Source organism: Zosterops lateralis, assembly GCF_965231275.1.
Source record: "Zosterops lateralis genome assembly, chromosome: 2".
In the NCBI taxonomy this organism is placed as follows: Eukaryota; Metazoa; Chordata; class Aves; order Passeriformes; family Zosteropidae; genus Zosterops; species Zosterops lateralis.
Window position 1 is genome coordinate 16,807,165 of NC_139763.1, and position 26,304 is coordinate 16,833,468.

Here is a 26,304-nt window from a genome sequence, read left to right on the forward strand (position 1 = left end):
CACTGCTGAGTGATGAAGTTACACAGCTCTGCTCTTCTATGAGCATTGATTTCAGCCATCAAAGAAACACAGAAAACTAACAATAAACAACTTTTCCATATAGCTGTGGTCAGGCTGGGAAAAATTATGTGATTCTTTTTTCCCTTCCTGCTCCTGGCAACCAAATTCCCCTGACTTTTAGGCTTTCCTATTTTAAAAGACTGAACATATAACTTAAGATGGTTTGCTATGGAACCTGTCTTAGGTGTGCACTAGGCTGTAGCTCATTTGGGTGCATCATTAGCAGCTGTTGTGACGTGCTCTTCAACACTGCTGCAGGACAAGATAATTTTTCTTAGCTTTTTTTGTTTGTTTGTTTGGGTTTTTTTTTTTTTTTTTTAAACATTTTAGGCTCATCACAAGTGAGTTGCAGGGCTTTACAGCTTACAGACTTTTTGCACGACCTTCTGTGTAGACTGAAAGCAATTTGGAAATGAGAAAAGAATGCAGCAACCAATTAGCACGTACAAACATTTATTTTGAAATTTCCATTCCGACTGTTATGAAGAGTTACATCATCAAAGCACTTTATGGCAGTGAAAATAGCTCTTACCCCTCTGACTCATCCATTACTCCATTAAAGCTGCAAAATGTGCAATCTGCTTGAAAAATAGGTTGCTTTTTATTCAGTTTCCCATGAAAAGTCAAAATTTGGTAACAAAAAAAAAAAAAAAAAAAAAAAAAAAAAAAAAAAGAAAAAAAGGAAAGAAAAAACCAAACCAACCCAGCTTATAGGGACTCTACATCCAATCCTCTCCCTCTTCCCCCAAAAATAACTTACAAAGATAGTTTAAAGTTTTAAATGAGTTTAAAACTGAGTGCATCTTTTTTATTATTTTTTTTTCTTCTTCTTCTCATAATAATCTTAAAATTCTAAAAACCCATAATTTACTTTCTTGGAAAAAAGGCAGCCAGCCGTTGTTTCTTGATTGGAAGAATATGTATCTCCGGCGAGTTCATTTTCTTTAGCTTTACGCTCCTGTTTTTGACGGGTTTCCTGAGGGCCTCGGCGCTGTCCCGGGGCTCGGGCGGGCTCTTCACGTCGTAGCACTGCAGCACCGAGTCCTGGGGCAGGTCCCTTTTGAAGGAAAAGTTTTTGGTGGAGACCCCCGACAGGCCCTTGATCTTGCCGCAGAAGATGGTGGGCACGGCATCCTTGACGGAGACGATGACTTTGGCTGTCTGCGAGGTGCTGACGATCTCGATGTTGTTGCCGGCCTTGGGCTCGCAGCCCGCCCTGCCCGCCTGCTCCACCAGCCACTTCTGCGGTGGCCGCAGCAGCTCGGCCCCGCCGCCCGCGGCCCTGCCCTCGGCCTTGCCCGCCGCCTCCGCGGCCTTGCAGGGGGCGAAGGGGGCGGCGGGCCCGGGCGGCTTGTCCGGCGCGGGGTGCGCTCCGAGCTCGGCGGGGCCGGGCCCGGCCGCCTCCCCGGGCGGCGCCCCCGGCTTGCGGCAGGAGGCCAGGGACAGGTCCAGCGCCCCGTCCTCGGGCGGCGGCGGCGGCGCGGCCTCGCTGGGCCGAGGCGCGGGCGGCCCCTTCATGGAGAGGTCCAGCGCCTCGTTCTCACCGCCCATCTTGATGACGGTGTGGCGGCTCAGCTGCGGAAACTCCCGCGGGTGGAGGAGTTCGAAGGGCTTCGTCTCCTCCTTCTCCAGGGGTGTCTGGGTGCCCTTGCAGGAGTTTGGGGTGAAGAGCGGCGGCTTGGGCGGGTCAGGGGCCGCCTTGGCCTCGGCGCCGTGGGGCACGGGGATGGGCACCGGGATGGGGATGGGGATGGGGACGGGCAGGGGCACGATGACCGGGTAGGGCACCAGCAGCGTGGCCGGGGGCACCAGCGGGGACAGGGGCGAGCTGAAGGCCTGCGGGGGGAGGGTGCCGTAGTCGGGGGGCGGCTGGCAGGGGGCTGAGCCCAGCGTGGCCTGTGAGGGAAACAGGTCCTGAAGGACGGCGGCGAACCCCGGGGTCTGAAAGACCGGGGGCAGGACGGGCTCCTGCGTTTGGCCGGAGGGCTTGGGGTCCAGGAGCTGGGGCTGCCCGACGGGGGTGGCGGTGCCGGGGAAGAGGCCGGCGTGCAGGGGGCTGGCGGGGCAGGCAGTGCCCGGCGGCAGCACCAGGGGCGAGTTCAGGTGCTGGAAGACGTGCTGCTCCAGGAGGACGGGCAGCGGGACCGGGCCCTGCGTGGTCATCACGTAGGGGGTGGCGGCATTGCTGGCCGGCATCTGCGGGGCTGCGCTGCCGGCCACCTGCAGGTGGATGGGCAGGACCACCGGGCTGTCCCCCAGGCAGATGGGCTGCAGCACGGTGGCCGCCACCTTCAGGGCCACCCCGCTCTGCGACTCGGCCGGGGGCGTCAGGATGGAGGGCGCGGGGACTGTCACCAGCGGGGAAAGGGCCTTCTTCATCAGGTCGGCCGAGTTGATGTTCCAAGCCTCTGCTGTGATCAGCTGGGCCACCCCGTTTTCCAGCTTGTTGTTGGCCATCGCCGAGGGTGAGTTGGTGACATCCATAGGCAGGTTTGGGGCATCCTTGTACAGCTCCTCCATCCCGCGGGGCTTCTTGGGCTCTGCCAGCACCACCTCTACATCGCTGTCAGTGGGACCAGCAGCGGCTCCACGCTGCCACCAGCATCAGCACCCACATAATTTGGCCTGCAAGCCAGAAACATATTTTAGGCACCACATAAATATCTTCCCTAAAATAATATTTGCAATTGCCTTTAAAAACCCCATCACCAAAGAAAAGTCGTTAAACATTTCCACACTTCAAGCTAACGGCTCCGTAATACAGTGTCCTATATATACAGAGATGCTGGATATACATACAGCCCTGAGTGTTGTGCAAAACATTTTGAGGAACTTATATTTAGCCATAAACATGGCCTTAAGGACTGCCTGCAGCCAAAAAAACCTCTCAGTACACAGCCTGAAACAAGGATGCCCATTCCACATTTTTAAACAAAGCCTCACGTAATGACAATGCATGTCAGAGCTGAGTGACAGCATGCTGTTTTAACTCAACAGAAGCCCCAAAACAAACATTTCTAAAAATATTGCAGCCAAGAAATATTCAACCATTGCTGAAGGGTACTTCATTCCCCTTCAGTACTTTTCCCTTTTTCATCCCAAAATTGCCGTGTGCACAATTAGAAAGGAGCATGGCCATACTATGGCAAAGCAAAACCAATCCAAATCCCAGTGTTCACTTTGCCACGGAGCTAGACAGAGACAGTAATGTGAACCAGGCACCTGATTCATTAAAGACTTGGGGAGAAAAAAAATCAAAACAACTTGAAATCCATTTTGACAGCCCAACTCTTTATATCAACCAAGCAAATGAGAGTTTAAAAAGGGCAGGGATGGTTTCTGTTCATGATTGTGGTGAAATATGCAGCCTGTTTCCCCTAAAGATCAACACTTCCTTCCCCTGGGGAAAAAAAAAATCAAAAAAATCAGTAAATTAATGGCACTAAGAAGGACAAATAATTTCTGCCCTGTGAGCTGCTGCCAGCAGACTTTGGCTGATGCCTGGCTGCTTCACCTGGTGCTGCCCGTGCCTTCTCCCAAAGTGTGAAGAGAATCCTGCCCTAGTAATGATCACCATGGAAACTTGTCCAGTTTCAACTCTGTTACCATGGGAAAGCACCAGCACACCCCAAATGTACATTTTTCACCAGCACACAGTTGAATCCTGCTCCCTGTGAGCAAATGATGTGCCATCACCACTGCCCAGCTCCCCAGGCCCATGGGAGCAAGGCACTGCCCCACACCCTGCAGGCACACGTACTGGGATGACAGGAGATGACAGGAGATGACAGGGAGGGCATCACCACTCTGAAATTGAAATTGTCTGGGTGAAGAGTCCTAGCCTAGGAATGTGCCTGGGTCTAAGAGCATGTAAAAAACTCCTTGGCTCTGGTGCTTACAGAAATAATTTGCTGGCACAGATGTTTGTAAGACCAACAAACCTGCAGAGGTCAAGGGAAAGGGGAAAAAACCAAAAGCCCACAAACAGAGGCTAAAAAAATATCGAAGGCAAGGAAGTGGGAAATCTACTAAATCTCTCCTGAGACCTGTAAATCCTTAGATTTGGCAGTGAGATACTACAGTGAGTGCAGGACTACCTACAGAAATGCCAGGAGCTGACAGCAGAGGCTGGTCGGGTAAAATGTTAATAATTTATCAGGCACATTTGAGTTCTTAAAAAGGATTTTTAGAAGTAAACAAATGAGTCATTTATTTTCCCCTCCTGCTACTGGCTTAAGGAGAATAATTCTGGATTTTTCCCATCTCATGAAATGCTCTGCAGAAAAGATTCACAAATATAGGGTTGGGGCTTTTTGTTTCTTTCCTTTTTTCCAGCTTTGGCTGAGACAGATTACAGGAAGGCAGAGATGCCCAAGTGCTGAAAACAGGAGCAAAAATAAAACTCCTTATTCAGAAAGTGACAAGTATCTGTAAGAAAAACCATTGGGCCAGTGTTGTTTTGGGAAAAAAAAAGAGAAGAGTAATTGTTTATAAAAATAGAGACTATGAGGAGACAGCTCAGCAGATTAAGCTGAAAAAAAATAGACATCGTCATTTCTGTTAAGGAATTAAAAAGCCATTTTCTACTGCTCTTACATAATCTCTCCCTCCCTGTTTTTCAAATGACCATTTTGGTCTCTGCAGTGCACACCAGCATCTTTGCTCCTCCAGCTGCTGCAGCACAGCTGAGTGTTCTGCACATGACACTGTCTCTTCCCAATGCTTCTGTTTGCTTGAGAAGTGTGAGACTGCAGTGTTTTTATAGAGAATTAATGATCTGGTGGGGAAAGGAAATCACCCCCTGTTCCCCAGCAAACCCATTAAACACTGAGAAACAGAAAAATTAAGATGAAAATTATGCTGTGTAAGAGACTTGAGGGATTAGCATGCTGCAGGGACCCATGGAGAAAGAGACAGATCACCACTGAAGATGAAAGTATAAAACATAATAAAATTCTCCCATTGCTGCTTTAAAAGGCGACAGGGCTGGAGGCAGAGGAAATACCGAGGCGAGGGAAGAAGAGCTCATCTATCACCCTCAGAAACCATGGAGAAAAGCCTGTAAGCTTGGCTGTTTTTTTCCAAAGCACGGTCAAATATTGTTTTCCACACTGAACTCCATGTGTGCCTGGGATCTGTAAATATACATTGTCGGGAGTCAGGTCACTACCTCTGGGAGGGCCCCACTGTGTGAGGGGAAGGAGACAAGAAAGGTGAGGTGCATCCCTTAACCCAGGTTTATGGGTTTGGGGTGGGTTTTTTTCCCCCCTCACCTTTTCTGTGTAAAAGTGTACCTTTCTGCACTCTAGTACACCTGCTTCTTGAGCATGTCATCACTACAGAAAAAAAAAATTAACGTATATTAAAAAAATATATATACATACTTAAAATTATTTCCTGATCTTGCCTGCAGCCTGCAGTTTGGCAGTAACTGGCTTCTAGGTACAGCAGAGTCCAGCACAACTTGATCCTGCTCCCTGTAAAGCTATTTTTAGTTTCATTTGGGGAGGGAATCCCAGGGCTGCTAAACATGTGTTAGACTAAAAATCTATTATCAAGGTCAGTAAGCAGGCAGAGAGAAAAAGATCCAAGTCCCCAAGCCTCAAATGACAAAACTTTGAACATCTGAGATCAAGAGACAGACTGAAGTTGTCCAAAGGTGTTTTGTAGTTCCTGGACTCCCTTTTTATATACTACATACATAGTATGTATGCACACAATACAAAACTCTGAATTCTCATGGAAATGACTGAAACAAAAGTAAATTTTCAGTATTGGCATTAAAAATGATAGCTATACTACATTTCTTCTGTAATAAAAAGTCAACCTGAAGCTGGGGTCTGGGGATTTTTTTTAGTCTTTTAAAATTGCTGCTTCACTACACATAAATTATTCAGCTACCCAGTTTTTAAAATAAGTTTCATGTATCTAATACACATAAAAGAAGGTAATGTAATCTAGAGGAAGTGGTTAAGTTTCCTCTGCCTATCATACCTCAGTCCTGGACAATCAATTTCACTTTCCCCACTTATCTATTTTATATTTAATTTGCTGTTTGTTTTAACTGAAAAGAAGCTTGAAACACTGAAACAAGCCCTACTGTAAATAACCCGAGCTTTCCCATCAGGGTGCTGATAAGAGGGAAGTTCATGGCACTATGCAATGATGTCTGTGACTGTACAGGAAATGGTATCTTAGCTATACACAAATGCTTTGAAAGGTAGTGATAACTCCAGATTATTTTTTTATCTCCTGCTGATGGCTGTGCAACAGACTTTTCTCAGGGCTGCTGTGTGCCTTCCTGTGGGGCTGCAGCACAGCGCTCCTTGTACTCTGCCTGCTGCTCTGTAGCATGGCTTGTACCTCGTGTCTACACAGAAATCAAATTATACTGTGCACACTATGGGAAAGGATTAGATGCTCCCTCGGTGGGATGCCTGGCTCAGTATCTCCTGAAAAATAGGGCTTCTCTTGAGTATAAACACAGTAACAAACAGAAAATTAAAAATATTGACTTAATGGAGCTGCTTGGGGACAAAATTATGGTTGGATATGGACTTCAGTGTTTTCCCAAAACTCGCTGCTCGATGTCACTGATCCAACCAACTACAAATCATTTTCCATGCTACAGATTTTGGTCTCTATACTTTCAGCTATAGACAAAGGCTTTACCATATTATTATTGGTGTGTTTTTGCTAGAGTAGAAAAAAAAAAAGTATTTGAATAAAGTGAGCTTTCATATACCAAATATATGGCACTATTACTACACAAATAACACACAAGTGGGCTCTCCCACGTGTGCAACCAACAAATAATTTCAGCAGTATTTGCCTCTCACATTTCCCACATATTCATCTCTTCATTCAGGCACCTAGGACTGAGATTCCTGGCTACCCCATGTATGCTTTCAGTAGTGTAATCCTCAAATACCAAAGGGCAAAGGAGTAATCAACTTGCAGCTAGGGGTGAGCTTGCCCTCTCCCCTGTGTTGCATCATTTGTGGTGCTGGTTTTGATACGCCACACACATCAGTTGGGTGCAGAGGCACCATGAAGGCCAGTGGGGCCTGTCCCCCTTCTGCTTGCAGATGGGATGATGGGTGAATGCTGCCAAGGTATGGGGCAGGCAGAGCAGAGGAGACTCACAGGGTATTTCTTAAGGCAAGCTGGCCTTCACCCTCTTGCTGGCTTACAGTTGGACCCCAAACACAGTCCCACTGCCTCTGAAAAAGGGGCTCAATAACCACTGATTGTTCATCATAAAAAGGGAATCACTGGGCATGCACTCCTCTGTCTCCTCTAAGGGTACCTGGGAAACATCCCAGTTTAGCTCTGTCCTCTTCTGCCTCAGTCCCTTGACTGGAACACCCAACAATTAACACCCTGTTAAGAAATAGGAGGCACCATTCAAAATTAATTGAGGGCAAGGAGAGAAAGGCATTGAAAAGATGGGCAGGATTCACTCTGGCACCAGCCAGAGAGAGAAGGGAGGACTACACCAGGGTATCACTGCCAGTATGGAAGTTAAACCCACAGCCTTTGCTGCCCATCCCTCTGCAAATCTCCAGTTCACCATGCATGCATACACTGCCACGTGGTACTTTTTACTCCATGGAAGCTACACCATGGAGGATGAGCTGAATGCTGCCAAAGACCAGTTAAAATAAGCAGCTCATCAGACAACTTCAAAAGATGCTAGAGAAATAACGCTCCAATGCAAATCATGCAACAGGTTTATTTTCCACTGCTGCATTTGTGGATCCTTTCAAGAAGAAAAGCTATTTGTGTCAAGACTCCTATCCAAGCTGTTAAGCCCTGGGGAAACAAGAGAGAAAGGAAATCATTACAGCAGTGCAAAATGGCACATTATAGATGGGACATGGACAATACGTATACACTGCTCCAGCACACAGCATGATCATTCTCAAATGCAGCAGCCTGACTAACTGATGGTACTTCAGTCTTTTAAATAGTTCAGTTGAATAAATACCACAGCCTCTGCCTACTGCACAGGCTAATCGCCTGCAAAGAGCATGTTAGAGTCATATATTTGCTAACTATATTGCTGTTGTCAACAATTTGTAGTTAGCAATCCATTCCAGGGAGAACTCACTTTTTTCTCATTTAAAAACAAATCAGAGCAACTGAAAAAAAAATCCTGTCATGGGCCTGAAACCAGTGCCTTCACTCCCAAGGGCACTATATATGGGAGTGACAATAAATGCTGTGGAAGGAATAGAACATTTTTCTGACAAATTTTAACCTGTAGTGAATTTTCATACCAAATCTAAAGGCCTCACAAACCCCTCTACATTAGCGGTGGAAACTGTGACATACCCTAAGCATAAGGGAGATGGCGTTTGCTGCTGTACTCCTGGATGCCTTTCCCTTTTATTTTACTCCATTCACAAACTATTTCACTAACTGGTTGTAACACATAACTGATGGGCTCTGCTTCCAAAAGGACCACTGTTCACACCATATACACTATTACATGTAAGCCAGCACTATAAAAACAGGGCTGCCTTGAAATTATTTCAGATTGATCTTGCTATTCCCAAATCTTCAATATTTCTCATAGGCCTCTTCCTGGGGTCTCTGAACCATCATGCTTGGAGGAACCTTTCACCAAATTTCTGAAAATAAAATCTTTACAGTCATAGTTTATTTTTTATCCTTGGTATTGTACGCAAACACCTGAACAGCATCAACTTACTCAGCTTCCAGTGAGCTGAACACACATACTTTGAGGTGGAGACAGCGCATGCAAATCTGATGTATTAAACCTGACACGTGAAGGATAAATATAAATTTGCCAGCCATAATTACTGCTGAGTCACATGCTAAGTGATGTCCCTTTGACCCAGCTGGGGCTTCTCACTTGGTGCAGCTTTTGTGCTCCCAATTTCTGCTCAAACTGGGAAGACGAGTTACTGTTTTTGTGATTGTAGAAGTACCTGTTTAAATCAGCTTTCCCCCTATACAGCTGGCACTGTGCAGATGTCTCCCTCAAAGCATGAGGCAGTCCCTTGGGATGGGGATGTCAGCAGCTGCATCACTGTGTTGGGACAAATGTGACAGTGCCCAGCCCTGAGCACCTACAGTGGGAAGGTGCTGCCTGCAGGTAGTCCCTGGGGGACTATCTTCTCACCAGCATCCTCTTCAAAAACCAAACTTCCTCCAGCAGAGATGCTCTACCCCATCATCTTTGTGGCTCGTGGTCAACTTGGTGTCCACCAGGGCACCCAGGTCCTTTCTTGTGAGCTACTTTTCAGGTGGGTAGCCCCTGGCATGCACTGATGCTTTTCCCCAGGTGCAGGGCTTTGCACTTCTCTGTGGCAAATTTCACGAGGCTTCCACGAGCCCAGTTCTCCTGTTGTTGATGTCCCTCTGGATGGCAGCACGACTCTCTGATGTATCAGCCACTCCTGCCAGTTTCGTGTAATCTGCAAACTTCTGCAGGTACACTGTGCCCATCATTCAGATCATTAAAGAGTCTGAGCAGGGTGGGACCCAGCACTGACCTCTGGGGTACACTCCTACAGTCACCCAGCCCCACTGGACTTTGTGCTGCTGGGCCTGTTCCGTCAGTTTCCAATCCCCTGTTGGATCCTCCAGCCCCCACAGCAACTGTGTGTCTGTGAGGACCTTACGGGACACAGTGACAAAGGCCTTCCTCAGTATCAACTGCTCTTCTCTCATCTACCAGCCTTTATTCTCATACAGCAGGTCAGCTTCCCACAGGGAAGGAAAACTGACAGCAGACTGTAAGTCTAAGAATGTCTAAATTAAAACTATATGAGGGAAAAACTGAACTTACTCTAGGGATCTGTCTTGCATCAGAGCTCCTGAGATTTACTATACCTTAACCTCCATGGCTTTCACGCATGCTGTGCATGACTGTATTTACTTTTGTAGTAGGATCATAGGAAGAATGCAGATTCATGCTAGCATTCTTAGGTTCAAAAAGTGAAGTGCATGATTTTCCTATGGGAAAAAATATTTTGAAGATTTTTTCTTGTCATTAAATATCCCATGTAACTGATTATTTAGTATAATTTTCAATCAAAACACTATATTTGCCAGAAAAGCAAAGAAAAATGAGCTGGTATGAGTACACAGAGCTAAATAAAACAAACAAGAGAGCCCTTACTTTACAGTAAAATTTAAAACCCATGCATTTTGTTTTCCCAGCAATCAATACATCAATGATAACAAGAGGAAAAGGGTACCAATTAAACATAATTGCCAGCCCTACTTCCCCCAAAACCTGAAACAAAAAGTACTCAGTGTCAGCCTAATAAAATATTTGTTCCTTTCCCAGTCAAGTGCTTTATTAAACAGCCCATAAAGCATCTCAGTTCTTACAAAGAATTTCCAAGTTTGATATCAGTGAATGACTTCAAAGCCTCATTAGTTCCCCAGTGGAGGTTTTTTCACTGCTCTGAGACACTTGGCTCCCTATTTTGTCCTGACTCTCGCCACTGATCCCAGGCACAGATATTTTTACCACATCCACTTGATCTTCTCCAGTACTGGATGAGTGTCCGTGTGGCAAAGGCTGCCATCCACTGCCTATCTCCTCTTGATGTGACTGTCTTGCTCCTGCTAAGAGGGACAGAGACCCCACCATAGATGTGTTAACAGGTCTCAGCCAACAGGTTAGTGAGGTAAAGTTGAAAATCAGTTCTTAAATTGCTATGACACTTTTGCAGGCAGAACATCTGACTTTTCCCTGTTATACAAACACGGTTTTGACCCCTTTGTCTGTCTCCCAACTAGCCCCAAATGTGAAGCACACCAGACTACACCCTAGAAGAGTAAACCAGCTCCACCAGCTCAAAGCCAGTAAATCACGTGAGGTGCCACTAGTACACACCCACCCTGAGAGACCCAGCCCTTCAGACTCACTGCAAACCCTTTCCCATCCACTCCTTACAGAACAACAGCTCCAGTTAAAAACCACTTTTCTTGGTGCAGACAGGGCCGCAATAGGGCTAACCTCAGCTTTATTATAAAGCCAAGAGGTTAGAATAGCAAATTCCAGCACTTCTGTAACTCATCTTAAATCAACTGAAAGCCACATTTTCACACAGCCTCTCATCGTCCTTATATAGCCTGGCTTAAATAAATAAATAATGAGAAGAAAAGCAAAACCAAGTGAAAAACTGAACCTTCCAGCTCACAGATCCCTTCTGGTGACATACAAATGCTCTTGTCTAAGGACATGGGTAAGGACGTGCAGGTGATTAACCAGATGTGTGCCACCCAGCTTGCCACTGTGGGCTGAAAGGGATAAACCCTTTCTGCTGCCCAGAGCTCTGGTGGCTCTTATGATACAGATATAGTCCCAAATGAGAAGATCAAGAGCTGGCAATAAACAGACTCATCAGCTTATCTTCTATTGTGGGACAGAGTCTCACTTGGGAGCACAGGCAGATACAAAGTGCAGGAGTATTGGAGTGCTGCCCTGGGAGCCAAAGGATAGAGGAATCTTCCCTCTCTCTGTGCAAAATATGGTTATTTAATGCTCTGTCCTTCCAACTAGCACCAGTAACCAAATGCTCCATCAGCTTGCCACTTCAAAATCAAGTTTATGCTCATAGTTTCAGATTTATTAGACTGACTCTCCTTCTCTCCCTCCCCATCACTTTTATAAGCCAAGCCCAACATTTCATCAGCTACACAATAGCTCTAATCCTCAGCAGAAAGTATGCACACAGCAGATTTCAAGCACTCATGCACCACCCTATCTCATAATACATGACTGGAAAAAACTTTCAAGAAAAAAAGCCCCTTATTTTCATCCTTGCAAAATTTTTAACCACTGCAAGAATTTGGTTTATAAGAGACAGAAAAATGTAAGACTCGTGTGATGTGATTAAAAAATGCAGCATTTTTTCTTTGAATCTCACATCATTATACACATGCTTTCCTCGCCAAGTGTTTCCTGGTTTGACTTTGAGGGGAAGAGAATTGACATTTCCACCGTGCCATGATGCATGAGATGTCAGATGAATTCTGACTGTATTCAAAATAACACTAGCATGAGATGCAGCATGATGGTGCTGATGGATGTTACAAGAAAACCTCAAAACCTCTCAACAATGACCAATTTTGCCCTCCTAGAAGCCTCTAGACTGAACTGGGAAATATACCTCTGACAGATGGCTCTGACCACAAGTAGTATGGAAATAACAGAAAATACTGAAAATATGTCATGTTGCATCTCAGTGCCACTGAGGTTGCCACTGTTCAGTCAACCAGTCCAGGTTATCAGAGAATCATAAAATATACTGAGCTCAAGAGGACCCATTAGGATCATTGAGTCCAGCTCCTGGCCCTGCACAAAACACCCTAAGAGTCACATCATGTGCCTGAGAGCATTGTCCAGATGCTTCTTGAACTCTGTCTGGGTTGGTGCTGTGACCACTTCCTGGGAACTTGTTCCAGTGCCTGACCACCCTCTGGGTGAAGAATCTTTTCCTGATGCCTGCAACTCAGCTTCATGCCATTCCCTTGGGTTCTGTCACTGGTCACAAGTGGGAAGAAATCTGTACCTGCCCCTCCACTTCCCCTCACGAGGATGTTGGAGATCACAATGAAGTCTCCCCTCAGTCTTCTCCAGGCTGAACAGACCAAGTGACCTCAGCTGCTCTTCACATGGCTTCCCCTCCAGACCCTTCACCATCTTTGTTGCCCTCCTTTGGACACTCTCTAACAGCTTAATGTATTTTTTGTATTGTGGTTCCCAAAACTGTCCCCAGCACTCGAGGTGAGGCTGCCCCAGCTCAGAGCAGAGCAGGACAATCCCCTCTCTTGCCCAGCTGGCCATGCTGGGCCTGATGCCCCCAAGACACAGCTGACCCTCCTGGCTGCCAGGGCACTGCTGGTTCATGTTCAACTTGGCATCGACCAGGACCCCCAGGGCCCTTTCTGGGGCACTGCTCTCCTGCCTCTCATTCCCCAGTCTATGCACAGAGCCAGGGTTGCCCTGTTCCAGATGCAGAATCCGGCACTTGCCCTTGCTAAAGGTGATTGCCCATCTCTCTGAAGTGGTTGGTGATTGCCCATCTCTCTAAGTTATTGAGGTCTCTCTGCAATTACAGATTGCAATAAATTGCACTACCTGTAGTGCCTACAAATGTCCCACATGCACACACACACAAACAAGCACTTCTATCATGCCTTTTGCCTCATCCAAAGACTGTGAAGTCTCATGGGCAGCAGTCATTTTGGCACATGATTAGCACAAAGGACAGACCTCAGCTCGGACTCCAGTTACCACTGCAATCACTCATGAGGATGAATGGGCACCCTCACTGAGGTGGCACAGGGCTGCCTTCCCTTTCAGAACAGCTGCTGGCCACTCCTTGTGGATGCATTCCTCCAGTGTGCCTTCTCCTCTCTCTTCACCATGTTTCTCTGATGCCAGAGCAATTCTAGTCAGCCTAAGTGTGAATGTTGTCTGAATTTCATTAATTTCATGCTCTATGAACAAAGATTTTTTAGCCAGTTCAATGCAGTCTTCTCCAGCTGCTTTGGTATCTGACTCACCCACTGCTCCCAATGCATGGAGGTGAGACTATTCCAAACTACGCCAAGACTACACAAAAAAGTAATAATGCTCTTTGTCATCAAGGGCCCAGACTCAGACTACTCAGAGGCAAAGGGCTGTATTTCAGGAAATGCAGGCAGGGCAACCAGAGCTGTAAAAACAGCACTGCTATTGCAGATAAAAGTAAATAGCATTTTCCTGATTCTATGAACAAGTCAACATGAACATATTCTGCAGATGCTTATTGCAAGAGGAAACAAGGTCAGTCCTGCCTATACTTTTCCGTCAAACCTTTGGGGAGAACATACATCATGATAAGTGCACTATACCAAATTTTGTTATTATCACCTCCCCTATCTTAATGATAGCTGCATGGTTCCAGAAGAGAAGCACACTGCTGTAGGATATAGAGCCCCTGACATGTTTACTGCAGCATTTTTCACCAGCAATTTCCACTGCAATGTGTGCTATTACATGTTCAGAAAAACTTAGGGAAACTGCAGGATGCAGAACGACAATTACATCTTTCCCAGATGAGACTACTACATTAATGGATCGGCGTCATCCATCACCATAGATCGTAACTCCTCTGGGGAACGTCATCAGCCCACTCCAATAAATCTGACCAGGAGATTTCATATTTGGCTGTTCAGCTCAGCCTCAGGAAGCAGTCTGGCAATGCAGTTCACAGCCTGACTGTGGCTCAGCTCTTCTGGTCAGATGATGCTCTATGGCAATGAAGCTCTGGATGCAAGAGGTCCTGCACTCCAGCATGTAAGGGCACACAGGGCTGCAGCCTGGCATTAATTCCTCAGACAGTCAGATCTTCAAAGAAACAAATTTTGGTACATGGATTATAGACAGTGGAGGAAGAAAGTTCACTGCTTCATTCCTCTACCACCAACAACAAAGAAAAGGAAATAAAAAATAAAGAAAAAATAAAACTAACAGTGAAAAAACCCAAACAAACCTGCCAGAAGACCAGTGAAGTTCTGAAGTAATTTTTTTTTTGCTGTCAATTTTCTTGGTTCTTCAGGCCACCTCAGCAGACAGAGCAGACTATCTGCCATGAAAATGTAAGGTGATGCTCTATTAGGGAAGAACACACTTCTCACAGGCTCTCCCTTCAGGAAAGTCAAACAAATAACACAGATAAAAACCTCCATGGCTGTACCATGTCCTAGCTTATCCTTGTAATAACAGGAGGACAGGGCCTGAGGCTGTTTCTGCTTGTCTCCTGCACTAATGCAAATACAGCTGCAGTGTAAGTGCAGGCTGGGGGGAAGGTCAGCCCCATAGAAGCCCTTCTGAGAGGCAGCTCTGAGCAAGGGGGTCTGAGGGCACTTTTGTCTCCCTTGATTTGTGTATATTCTGTTTCAGGCAGTGATATATTTTCCTGATACATTTTTCATGTAGCTGGAGCTAAGAGTTTTCTTGTAGTGTATGGGGAATACCACAGCACTGCTACACCCAATGGCTTAACCATTTTGAGTCCTCTCTTCCCTGAGGCATCAGCTTTTCCCACTGACCCCACACCACGCTGGATGGACCAATGTCACAGATGATGTGTGCAGTCCTTCTTCCTCACCCTGGGTATGCAATGAGGTGGCACCAACACCATCGCCTATTCCCACAAAGATAGGGCCACTACCAAACATACCCTTGTAAATGGAGACAGCCTTGGGGTGCCACCCGTGCCTGTCCAACCCTCCCTATCCCACCTGTCAGCTCTTAAGCAACTTGACCCCAGGGGAGTCACCCCCTCCCCCTGTCTCTGTGTGGGTGCACTGGGTATGGCCAGGGGAACAGGGATGGACACTGAGGGCTTTAACTATTGCAGCTCCTGCAGCTCCAAGCACTTGAGAGAAGCACAAACAAGGAGGAAGTAGTTTTAATAATATAGTAACTTTAGGGAATAAAAAATGCCTATAGCCTGAGTAAGTTGTGAGAAATGACATGTACCCCTCTTTCCTCAGTAAAATGCTTATATTGGTAGCAAGCTTGTCTATGAAAATGACACCCTTGCAGATACAAACAGCAACAGCACCCAAGATGTACAAAATATTCTGTATTTTCTTGGTGGGGTGTTAAAGAAAGCAGCTATGTTCATTGAAGAACCTGCTTTTGGCAAAGACGGTGGTCAGATGCCACCTGCAAAAGCTCTCTCTCATCCCTCCCAGTGGGACAGTCAGCATCTGGTCTCTGCACTTGTCCCATGCTCAAGGGGTGAAGCTGTTGCTGACCAGAAAGGCTACTGCACCTTTTGGGTCCTCTGCATGGAAAATGTGGTTCTGTCCCATCCTACCCCAAGAAACTCTATGGCTCCAGCTGGGCTGTCCTGTCCAGGCACCCCACATGCCGGGATGGGTGGTCTGTGAGCAGTGTGTGCCAGGCCACTGGGCTCCCAGGGGCTGCTGCTGGATGGTGGCTGAGGGAAACCAGAGGCGTCTGCAATATGAGATGCACAGCAGGAACAAGCCACACCACTACAGGGGTTGCAAAAGAAGCCCTAAGAGCTAAGGCAGCAACCAAGAAATAAACACTGCTTTTACTGCCTGTCAGTGGACATGCTCATGTGCCAAAATGTCGGTCGAGCTGGGTAAACATCTGGGCAGCACAAACCAAACCAGAGGAGACAGCTGTCCCCTGGTAAACATGAACCCTTTACAACCTCAACTGAATGGCTGAATCCTCCCTGAAAAGGTGTCATGGTGCATAGCTCAAGAAGCCAAGCAGACAGCTGCTGGCCATGGCTGCACTGGGGAAGGTGGCCACCAGCGCAGGTACAGCAACCATAAACTCTGTCAAGATGCGCTCCACAACAAGAAGGCACCAGAGCTGCCCTGAACTCAGCATCCTCAGTTTTCCCCATGGGGAGGACAGGTCAGGCTGTAACAACCAACTTGCATTTCCATGGCTGGCTGCTGATGCAACTGAAAGGGCTATTTTTCCCAGAAAACACTTTGTGTAGGTTAACTCCAGTGATCTTGAGAGATGGCAGCCCTTGGATGGACCTCACTGGTGAGGTCAGTGCCAGCACTCACTGCTTCTTGTGGAATGCAGCCATGGTGAATGTGTCCCAGTGCACACCCATCTTGCCACCCCCAGGCGTCCTCCGTGTCCAGTGGAAAGGCTCCCCCAGAATGCTGCAAAAGCATGAAGAATCAATAAAATCCATTGACTTTTGTCTGACAATAGCAATTTTACAGCTCAATGCAAATCAGAGTAAGTAGGAGAGAATACTGTTACCAAAAATAAATTAAAGGGCAGGCGTGGGTCTTTGAAGATCCCAAAACACCCAGTACAATTAAGACCAATAAACCCTGCCCAGTCCTTACAGTGATTAAGGACAGTTCAGTCCCTGCTCTGGGTGAAGGTTTCTCCAGGAACCAGCTGCCAGCACATGTTTGGTTTTAGCTGTCTAAACAGGCACTGAGGGATTAGGTCTCTGTGTGTCTTCAATGCTAATTAAAGGTTGTTTATTATCCAATTGTTCCCAATAGTGTATATTTCTTTTTTGTGTAAACACAGCAAGGCCAATGTCTAAAAAAACCCACAAAACCAAAAGTGGTGGAAAGGTCTGCATTTCACCAAGTTATGGGGTGTGAGGGACACCCCACAGGCTGCCCTGCCAGCACCCAGCTCTCCCTGTCTAGCAGTCACAGGCAGGGGTGCCTGCCACCACATAGAGCTGAGTCTGAACACTCCTGAGTTCCATCAACTCCTTCCATGCTGGTCATGACTTGGGCCGTAGATACCAGGAGAAGATCTGGTCACATTTGCTCCTGGAGCAGCAGTGTTGACATGCAATCAGATCTGAACGAGGCAGCTGGAGTACACTCCAACAGCAGTGTGAAGTTGGTACCAGAGCACCCTGGACAGCATTTGTCACATGCTGACATACAAAATGTGCATCTGGAACAAGGGGCAGTATTCCCTTACTTCATCAACCAATTTTTAGGACCCTAGAAAGGGCTCACCCATATAATGTTAAACAAAGCCCTCTGGCAACATCCTTGATAAAGCCAGTGAAGTACAGTGAAGGTCTGTCTTCTCCAGACCTTGGCGTTATGTGGCTGGTGGGCACCAGGTGGGTTTGGCTGGAACTAGAGCTCAGACTCTACATCAAAAAAACACTGAAGCTACAGATTCAGGCACTGAGGAAAACAGAAATGCAACCTTATCCTGGTTGCCTATATGGTCCTGACAGTGTGGCTGCTTTATGATACATTCTTAAACACAGTTATCTCCTCTTTTTTCAAAAGGCCTTGTCATGATGCAAAAGGTCCTCCACAAAAGGAAAAAGCAATTTTTTTCATCAGCCTCTTTGTGACTTTTAGGTTTCTGACTCCAAAGTAAGCAACATTTATTTCACACAGATTTGTACACATAATATGAAAAATTTAAATTGCTCTATGAATCTGCTTTTAAAGATATAATGCTACTTGTTACCCTTATAAATGTATAGAACTATTTTAGTCTTTCTCTTGCTGCGTTTTACAAAGGCAACATAATGTGGTTTCAGTAGTTGCATTTTTAAATGTGTTTATCTGGGTCACTGCTACTTACAGCATAAGAAGATTTAGTGAAGCCAGTTTAGAATCAGTCTAGTGCAAAGGAAAAAAATTCTTTAATTAAAATTAAAAGAATTATACTGTTTGGAGGGTAAAGATCTCAACATAATCAAATTAAAGTCTTTGGACTGATTCAAGAAGAAAACAGATCTATAGGCAATTTCATTCTAAAGGGGCTTTTAAGGGGTTTCTGGACTCATCATGAACTATTTCATGTAACTGGCAATTTCAGAGAGAGAAAAGAGAACCCAGAGCACTACAGCATTAAGATTTTCTTCAATTGTATGATGTCAAATCATGAAAAAGAACATGATGCCTGACTGTGGGGGTCTGTCTGGCTCACTTAGAGCACTGTTGGTGTGCGTGCCAGCTCGCCCCGAGAGGCCACACTTCTATCTGCGCAGTGGCAGCCACTGAAGACGGGAGGGAACACAACCTGCTTTGATGGCATTGCTCCCAGATCCTCCTACTAAGACAAATAATCTGCAAAGAGAGAAAGGAGGGACGTTCAGAGGCCAGAAGTGGCACCAGGCTCTGTGTATTTCCAATGGTCCTAGCTTTCCACTGTCTTGGAAAACACCCTAAGGAAGATGTGGTCAGGAAAGGCAGAGTTGCCAGTCACATGGGAAGTGAAGTGGGAGGCTGAACGGCCTGAAAGGCTGAGCACATCTGTGTGATACAAGGCAACATCCCTCAGCATCACACTGCCCATCAGCGACAGGGAAGTGACTCAAAAGATAAGAGCACTTCAAAGGTTCATGGAATACTGGTTTATTTTAGCTGAATCCTGTCTGCCACAGAACAGGGAGGATTGCAAGCAGAAAGCATCCGCTCCGCATCCTGTGGCTGCTGCTGGAGTGGTTCATCCCACAGGAACAAAATCCTTCCTCTTCTCCCTTTCTTCTGGTCAAGGGAGGAGGGCAGGCTGGGAGATAACCATCACTACTGCTGCTGAACCACAGCCAAAAGACAGCTGACACTGCACTGGAGTGGGATGAGAAGTTCAGCACCAGCCCCAACCTGCCCCATAGAACAAAGCCAAACAACTGCCTATCTGTCACTAGGGTAGTGGTGTGACAGAAACATTAGGTTACAGCAGCTGCATCACTCTGATCCTCAGTTAGTTAACCCCAATATCCAAACAGCAGCAACACGAGGAGGAAAGGAACGAGCATGTAGTCAGCAGTTTGATCCTGTTATCGATCAGATCCTAACAGAGGGAAATAACTAAGTATAAAATATTTCTTGTGTCAGAAGCAGGTAGGAAGGGTGATGGATTTTCTTCAGGTTACTGAAAGCAAGAAAAGGAAAGACATAAATTCTCAAAACCCCAAACTTTGTACTTAGTTTCAAACAGGGACAATTTTTACCAGGTTTTTGGGGGTTGCTTTTTTTTTTTTTTTTTTTTTTTTTTTTTTTTTTTTTTTTAGTTTCTTCGATCTATTCCTTGCTGACAGACAACACACCAGTTATTCACCGGATACGGTGATCTACAGCTTCAGTTTTTGGGGCTCCCATGTGACTGCAAGAGGGCAGTTTCTGGCATTTCAAGTCCTGCTGCAGCAGAAGTCATCTCACAGTCACAGCAGGGCCAGGGAGAGATTGACTCCAAAGGAGTAAAAAGCTCAATATCTAGCCCCCTAGTAAGAGAGGATTTATTTTATCATATTGTTTTTTAGAGATTTATCACTTCCTTTACTTTCCTCCATACACGCAGTGAAGAAAATCTGTTTTAAACATGTGACAGGCATGATTTCCATTACAGGGTAAATTTGGGGGACAAATGAAGAAAAAAGGGAGCTATTATTAACTCAGAGATAATCATTGTGCTGATGAGTGAGCATCAGCATCTGAATGTGTTTTTCAGCCTGTTTACCAGATCAGGTTGCCACACCGTTCTTCAGATGATCTCAGATCACTGGAACCCCTTTACTTAAAAATAGGGCTATAAGAAGTAATTAAATGTTGTCTTTGGGTTTGTGCAAGTAGGCATAACCATTTTCTCCACAAGTGCCTTGGAAGTCAGCTGCTGGTTCTTATGGAACAACACATTGGTCCCTAATATCAGGTCCCAAGGGTTGTGAAATCCTACATTCAGCTTGGTGGGATTTTGGTGCAACAGCTTCAGAGAACTGAATTGGATCAACCCCAGAAATGCAGATACCTTTGGAAGCAGGTCAGACACCAATCCTGTGGAGACCAGAGCATGCCCCAAAAACCTGAAGCAAGGAGCAAAAAGAGAGGGAAGGATGCAGAGTTCTGACATCTGCATCACAGAACTGTGGGGACCTCTGGGTTGTCTCCAGATCAAAGGACCACTTGATAGCAGTCACCAAACGCTTTCTGGCAGAACACCACCACTCTTCTCAAACTTCACTTATCCTCCCAGGAAGGGCCACTATGCTGACGTGCTTCATGATTTATTCCTAGGACTAGCTGCAATGGAAGGAAGTGGTAGCACATGGAAATGTGGCATCAGCAGAGAATTTGGGGAATGCAATTCTGGGGATGCACATGGTGCTGCTGTGAAAAGTGGAGATGGTGCAGAATACAAGACAGAATTCTGGGCATTAAAAAACCAATCAGATGACCAACCCCTCTCCTGTCCCTCCCAACAAAAACATGCAGGGAAGATGAAGAGGTAAATGGAAGAAGAAAACCTAGAGCTGCTGACTCGAGAGAAAAGATGAATGAAGCTGCAGAGAACTCTAGAGTAGAGGTGGTAGAAAACTGAATTTGTTAGGGAAGATACAGAAAGCAGGGGCAAATAAAGAGCTGCTGCACAGTGCCCTTATCTTGCAGAAATTAGACTCCTTGAGGGATGTCTACTGTGTCTTTAAAACAGTTGACAAAAATGGATGAAAAATTCTTCTGACCACAATGGAGGAAATTATCTATTTTCGTAATTCTGAAAGCTGCAGAAGAATAGACTTGTCTTGATCATACCACAGAAAGCCAGACCACACAAACAGGTGTACTTGGGCAGACCATGCTCTTTTACAGGCCTCCATGGGCTCTCCACAATCCAGCCCTGAAGGTCTGATTTGGATTGAATGCTCAAACAAATGACAGGCCCAGGGTATATCCACAGTGTGAACCGCAAAACTTTTCTCAGCTAAAATTGCAGGAGCTGCATTTGTGTGGAATGAAAATATATTGAGAACCATGTTTAAGGCTCTTGAAAAAAATATTCTACTTTCTGCCTGCAGTCAATCCCATACACAAATCCCCTTGCAGTTTGCCTTCTAGAAGGAAAGAATATTACACTAAAGCCATTCCTGAGCATTTCTTGTGATGACCAACCATCAACTTTAAACTTATGTTGTCTCTTACTAAGCCATTAAGAAATTTCTTATCATTGCCTTGAAGCCACAGATTCCTGTGGTCTGCTTGGACCCACTTTGTGCTTCAAATTCTTAAATAACCCCAATAATGAAGATTATTTAAAAATGTGTGTTATGCTGCAGCCAGTAAACACCACAAAGAACATCCTGAGATTTACGACACAAGGTTGTAAGATTTGACAGATGGCGTTCAACCTGAGAAATAAAGTAACTATGGGAATAGAGTCTGAGAAATAAACAAAATATATTCCCAAGTCAAAGCACAAAAGAACATGAAAGACCCAAAGAAGAGTCAATACAGATTTTCAATTTCATTATTTTGATTTAATAAAGTTCTTTGGATAGTGTTGCTTGCTCAGTACAAGCATAGAAATTGTAATGGCAAATACTGTACTGTGATTTATGGATTGAAAACTTGTCCGATTTCATTATGCTGGTAAATGTAAAACTGCAGACACCTTCTCTTGAAAAGCTATTTCTAAATTGCTATATCAATATTAAGATAATCAGAATTGATATTTACCTTTTCCAGGAACAGCATATGTCTATATGTCCACATGGGCACATACACACACACACAAACTTATGTTTTTAACATTTCTCGGATCACAGGAATACATGCTACAGGAACTGCTGATTTATCCCAAACCAACCTATGCAGTTGCAAGGTGCCCAGGTCCAAGATGTTTTTACTGGTTGTACCCTTTTGTCCCGCTGAAAGTAATTTAAACGGAAATACTCAACAGAAGTTCAGTTGAATCACTTGTTATCTCAGAATTAGGAAGGTGTAATATCTCAGACTTAGGAAGGTATAACTTCACCTTCAGTTTACAATGACATAATTGATGGATAAATCACTGAAACCCTAAGATACATGGTCCAACACTTATGTTAACTCTTATTTACACTTTTCAGCTGGAGTGGAGTGTGGTAAATAATTTTTACACTTTGCCTTTACTCACGGTTTTGCAACAGAAGTACAAAGCAGCGCGTTAAGGCAGATTTCAGGTGCCAAAGCCCACATGCCATTGACAACAATATCTGTGGGACAGGAGGCTGACAGGGAAGCAAAGGATGTGAGACAGCACCAGTGAGGGACAGAGAGGCAGAAGTGAGGATGCAACGTGGCCAGAGAGGGACAAGTATGTCCCTCTACAAAGTGGAGCCCAGTGTCCCTGCTGATCCCTACCTTGAATGCCTTGTGCCACACATCCTTCCTGGCTGTCCCCAGAGCGGTTCCTCTGCAGCTACCCACAGCTCAACACTACCCACGGCCCACACTGCCCATGGTCACACTGCCCATGGCTCACACAGCCCATGGTCGCACTGCCCATGGTCACACTGCCCATGGTCACACTGCCCACGGCTCACACAGCCCATGGCTTACACTGCCCACGGCCCACACAGCCCATGGTCACACTGCCCACGGCCCACACAGCCCATGGTCACACAGCCCATGGCTCACACAGCCCACGACTCACACTGCCCACGGCTCACACTGCCCATGGTCACACAGCCCACGACTCACACTGCCCACGGCTCACACTGCCCACGACTCACACAGCCCATGGTCACACTGCCCATGGTCACACTGCCCACGGCTCACACAGCCCACAGCTCACACTGCCCATGGCTCACACAGCCCACAGCTCACACTGCCCACGGCCCACACTGCTCATGGTCACACTGCCCATGGCTCACACTGCCCATGGCTCACACTGCCCATGGTCACACAGCCCATGGTCACACAGCCCACGGCTCACACAGCCCACAGCTCACACTGCCCATGGCTCACACAGCCCACAGCTCACACTGCCCACGGCCCACACTGCTCATGGTCACACTGCCCATGGCTCACACTGCCCATGGCTCACACTGCCCATGGTCACACAGCCCATGGTCACACAGCCCACGGCTCACACTGCCCATGGCTCACACTGCCCATGGTCACACTGCCCATGGTCACACAGCCCATGGCTCACACTGCCCATGGCCCACACTGCCCACAGGCCAAGGCTTACACAGCCCCGACCCTCAGGGCCACAACCCTTCAGACGGGGCATCTGAAAAGGGAATCCAGAGGGAGAGGATAATGGGGACAGCAACTGAAGCTCCAAGGACACATATCTGTCCTCTGCAAGAACTGGAAGAGTGAGGGCATGTCCAGCCCTCATAAATAAACCAGGGCACATCCCCATTTCTGCTCACCATTGCAGGAGCCCACAGGGTGATCCTTCGCCTTGTCCCCTTCGATCACTGTCAGAAGGAACAACAACTGGCACTTATCAGCAGAGACATCTCTGAGAAGGAGTGACTTCAGGACACAGTGTCCTTCCCCAGCCCCTTGAATCCTTGAGACAATTTACAATACTGTCACTCGTACATATTCCCTCCTCATCTGCACAGTTCTTGTCTCTAAATTTAACATTTTGCTTTCTAAACAAAAGCCCTTAAGAGTTCTTACAAGACCTTGATGATAAGTCCTTTTATTGATATTCCAGTTCACTTTTCAAAATATTTGCAGATTATAGGATAAATGGTGTTTGCTTTTATCCCCATTTCAGGAGATAACAGTTGGGTAACTTATGATACCTAGATGAAAATGTATTGGTTAGCACTGGGGAAAGCAGATCCTTCCTGAAATTAGCCTTTGACCCAGTTAGTCTTTCATAAACAAGCAATGATTTAAAAAAATCCTCAGCAGATAAGACATTTGCAGCCCCAGCATCAACTTGCATAAATGTTAGAAGGTATAAGCATAACAAAGCTACATCAGCCATAATTTACAGCCCCAAGACTGAGGATGAAAAACTATGGAAAACTTCCCTAATGAAATGTCAAAGCCAACTAGCTTCACTACAGCTAATCCGCAAATCTCAATGACAGCGCAGATTACTCAGCCTGCTAAACTGACAAGTGCCCAAGGAAGCTCATCTCCCAGGGATTACACCTCCATTTCTGTTTGCCTTCTTCTGAGTTACATGGAAGAGCCCTGGAGGAAACAAGTTTCAGCTCATCTATTTCCTTCTGAGGGCTTTCAGTACACTACCCAGTCTTAAAGCATCAAGCAACAACAGTACATATACACACACAGAGACAAGAGTCCCAAATATTGACATTACTGTGCAATAGGCCAGTCACCCGCAGATGCCAGGCAGAAAGCTGCTGACAGATGCTGCAGCATAAACCTCCTAAGAACCTTCAGGTTTGGCAACAAAATCCTCTGTTCCCCATTCATGCTGCCCTGATGTTTGGATGTGAATAATGCCCAATATGAGAGATTTATTTTTTTCTCACACTGGCTATCTATAGAAAATCCTTTTTTGTACGTCTCTGTTGTGCAGCTTCTGAATGTCAGGCCCAGCAAATCAAAACATTTTATTGTAATTTCATATTGTTTACTTTTGCAAGGCAGGATCTTGGCAGAGACGAGTGTTTCCTCCAGGGACAAGGAGGATGGGGCTGGGAGGAGGGGAGGACAGACGGATGGAAGGAAGCATTTTAATGCAGACTTCCTCACTGTCTGCTTTAATAGGGACCTGGCTGAAATACAAAGGAAGAGGTAAGTAAGAAGACCTTGACTACAAATTTAGAGATGCCAAAGAATGGGTGTGAGGATGCTCCAGGACCAGCCTGGAGCAGGCAATGACAGCAGGGAAGCAGCGTGGCACCAGGGAAACATTGCCAGCCCCAGCTCACCCACCACTGTCCCTCAGCAGGGCTGGGAGGATCCTGGGGTGCCCATGGCAGGCACAGTCCAAAGGGCTGTGGCCAAGAAGGAGCAGGGAAGGACAGCCTCACCCAGGCTGCTCCCACCATGCTCCCACACATCCCTGCAAAGCAAGTGTGACCTCCCTATCCACAGATACTCCTGGATCCTTGCCCAGACCCTCCTCCTCCCTACACAGCCTCAAACTGTGGGCAAATTTCCCTCTAGGAAAGATGGCACCACCCAAGTACATATTTCTCCATGAGGATCCTCCCACTGCTCCAGGATGGAGAAGAGGAGGAGGCTCCTTACACCCTTCTTCTGCCCAGGTACACTGGAAAGCACCAGTGATTCTACCACAGAAATCTGTGTTTCACTGTGTGCTTGCAGGGACATTTGACACACAACATTTAAAGGTTTGGCTAAGCAATATCTAAGTTGATAAGAGCTGATTTAAGTGTTTTACGTTCGGGGAACAAGGCATTTGAAACACGTCACAGTATATGTGAGTCTCCTGCTGAAGTGATGGTCCTCCAAGAAACCTGCAGGAGACGTGGATGGTGCCAGAGCAGCATCCATCTGCATCTGGTGCCAGAGCAGAGTTGAAAGCAGTTTTATCGACTTTGGTCTGTCCTCAGCTATCCAACTGCAAGACCTAAACCTTCTCATCCTCTTTACCCCTGGATTCCTTGGGCTGCCCCACACGAGACAAGGTCCCAGCACACATGGAAGGAGCTGATACCCTACAGTCATGACTCACCCTGTCTCAGGACCACCCGTGGCTGCAGGCAGACTGGCAGACACAGGCAACAGCTCCCTCTCCCACTGGGTGCCTGGCAAACCTCAGCAGAGTGGAACTGCTAGCTCTCTTCTCAGCATAACAAATCTCCCTGTCCTTCAGCATCGCCTCTCTCTCCTTCTGAAGCTTTGTTTTGGTAGAAAGCAGTTCACAAAGACCTTTACACAAATTCACCCAATGACAACTGCTTTATTACGTAAAATGATTCACTGGTGTTTAAAAATCCCACAAACAGGAGCCCTCACCGACTTTATGACCGA

The 26,304-nt window shown here is 46.2% G+C and overlaps 1 protein-coding gene across 2 annotated transcripts in view; it reads right to left on the reverse strand.

Annotated features, from left to right (window-relative positions):
* Positions 1–658: 658 nt before the first annotated feature.
* RAI2 (retinoic acid induced 2) overlaps positions 659–26,304 on the reverse strand; it is a 44,053-nt gene continuing 18,407 nt past the window's right edge. For both annotated transcript variants that reach the window (XM_083855790.1, XM_083855791.1), the window contains exon 2: positions 659–2,685. In XM_083855790.1, coding sequence (XP_083711916.1) covers positions 928–2,580 — 1,653 coding nt within the window. In that variant the 5' untranslated portion in view covers positions 2,581–2,685 and the 3' untranslated portion in view covers positions 659–927. The remainder of the gene's footprint in view (positions 2,686–26,304) is intronic.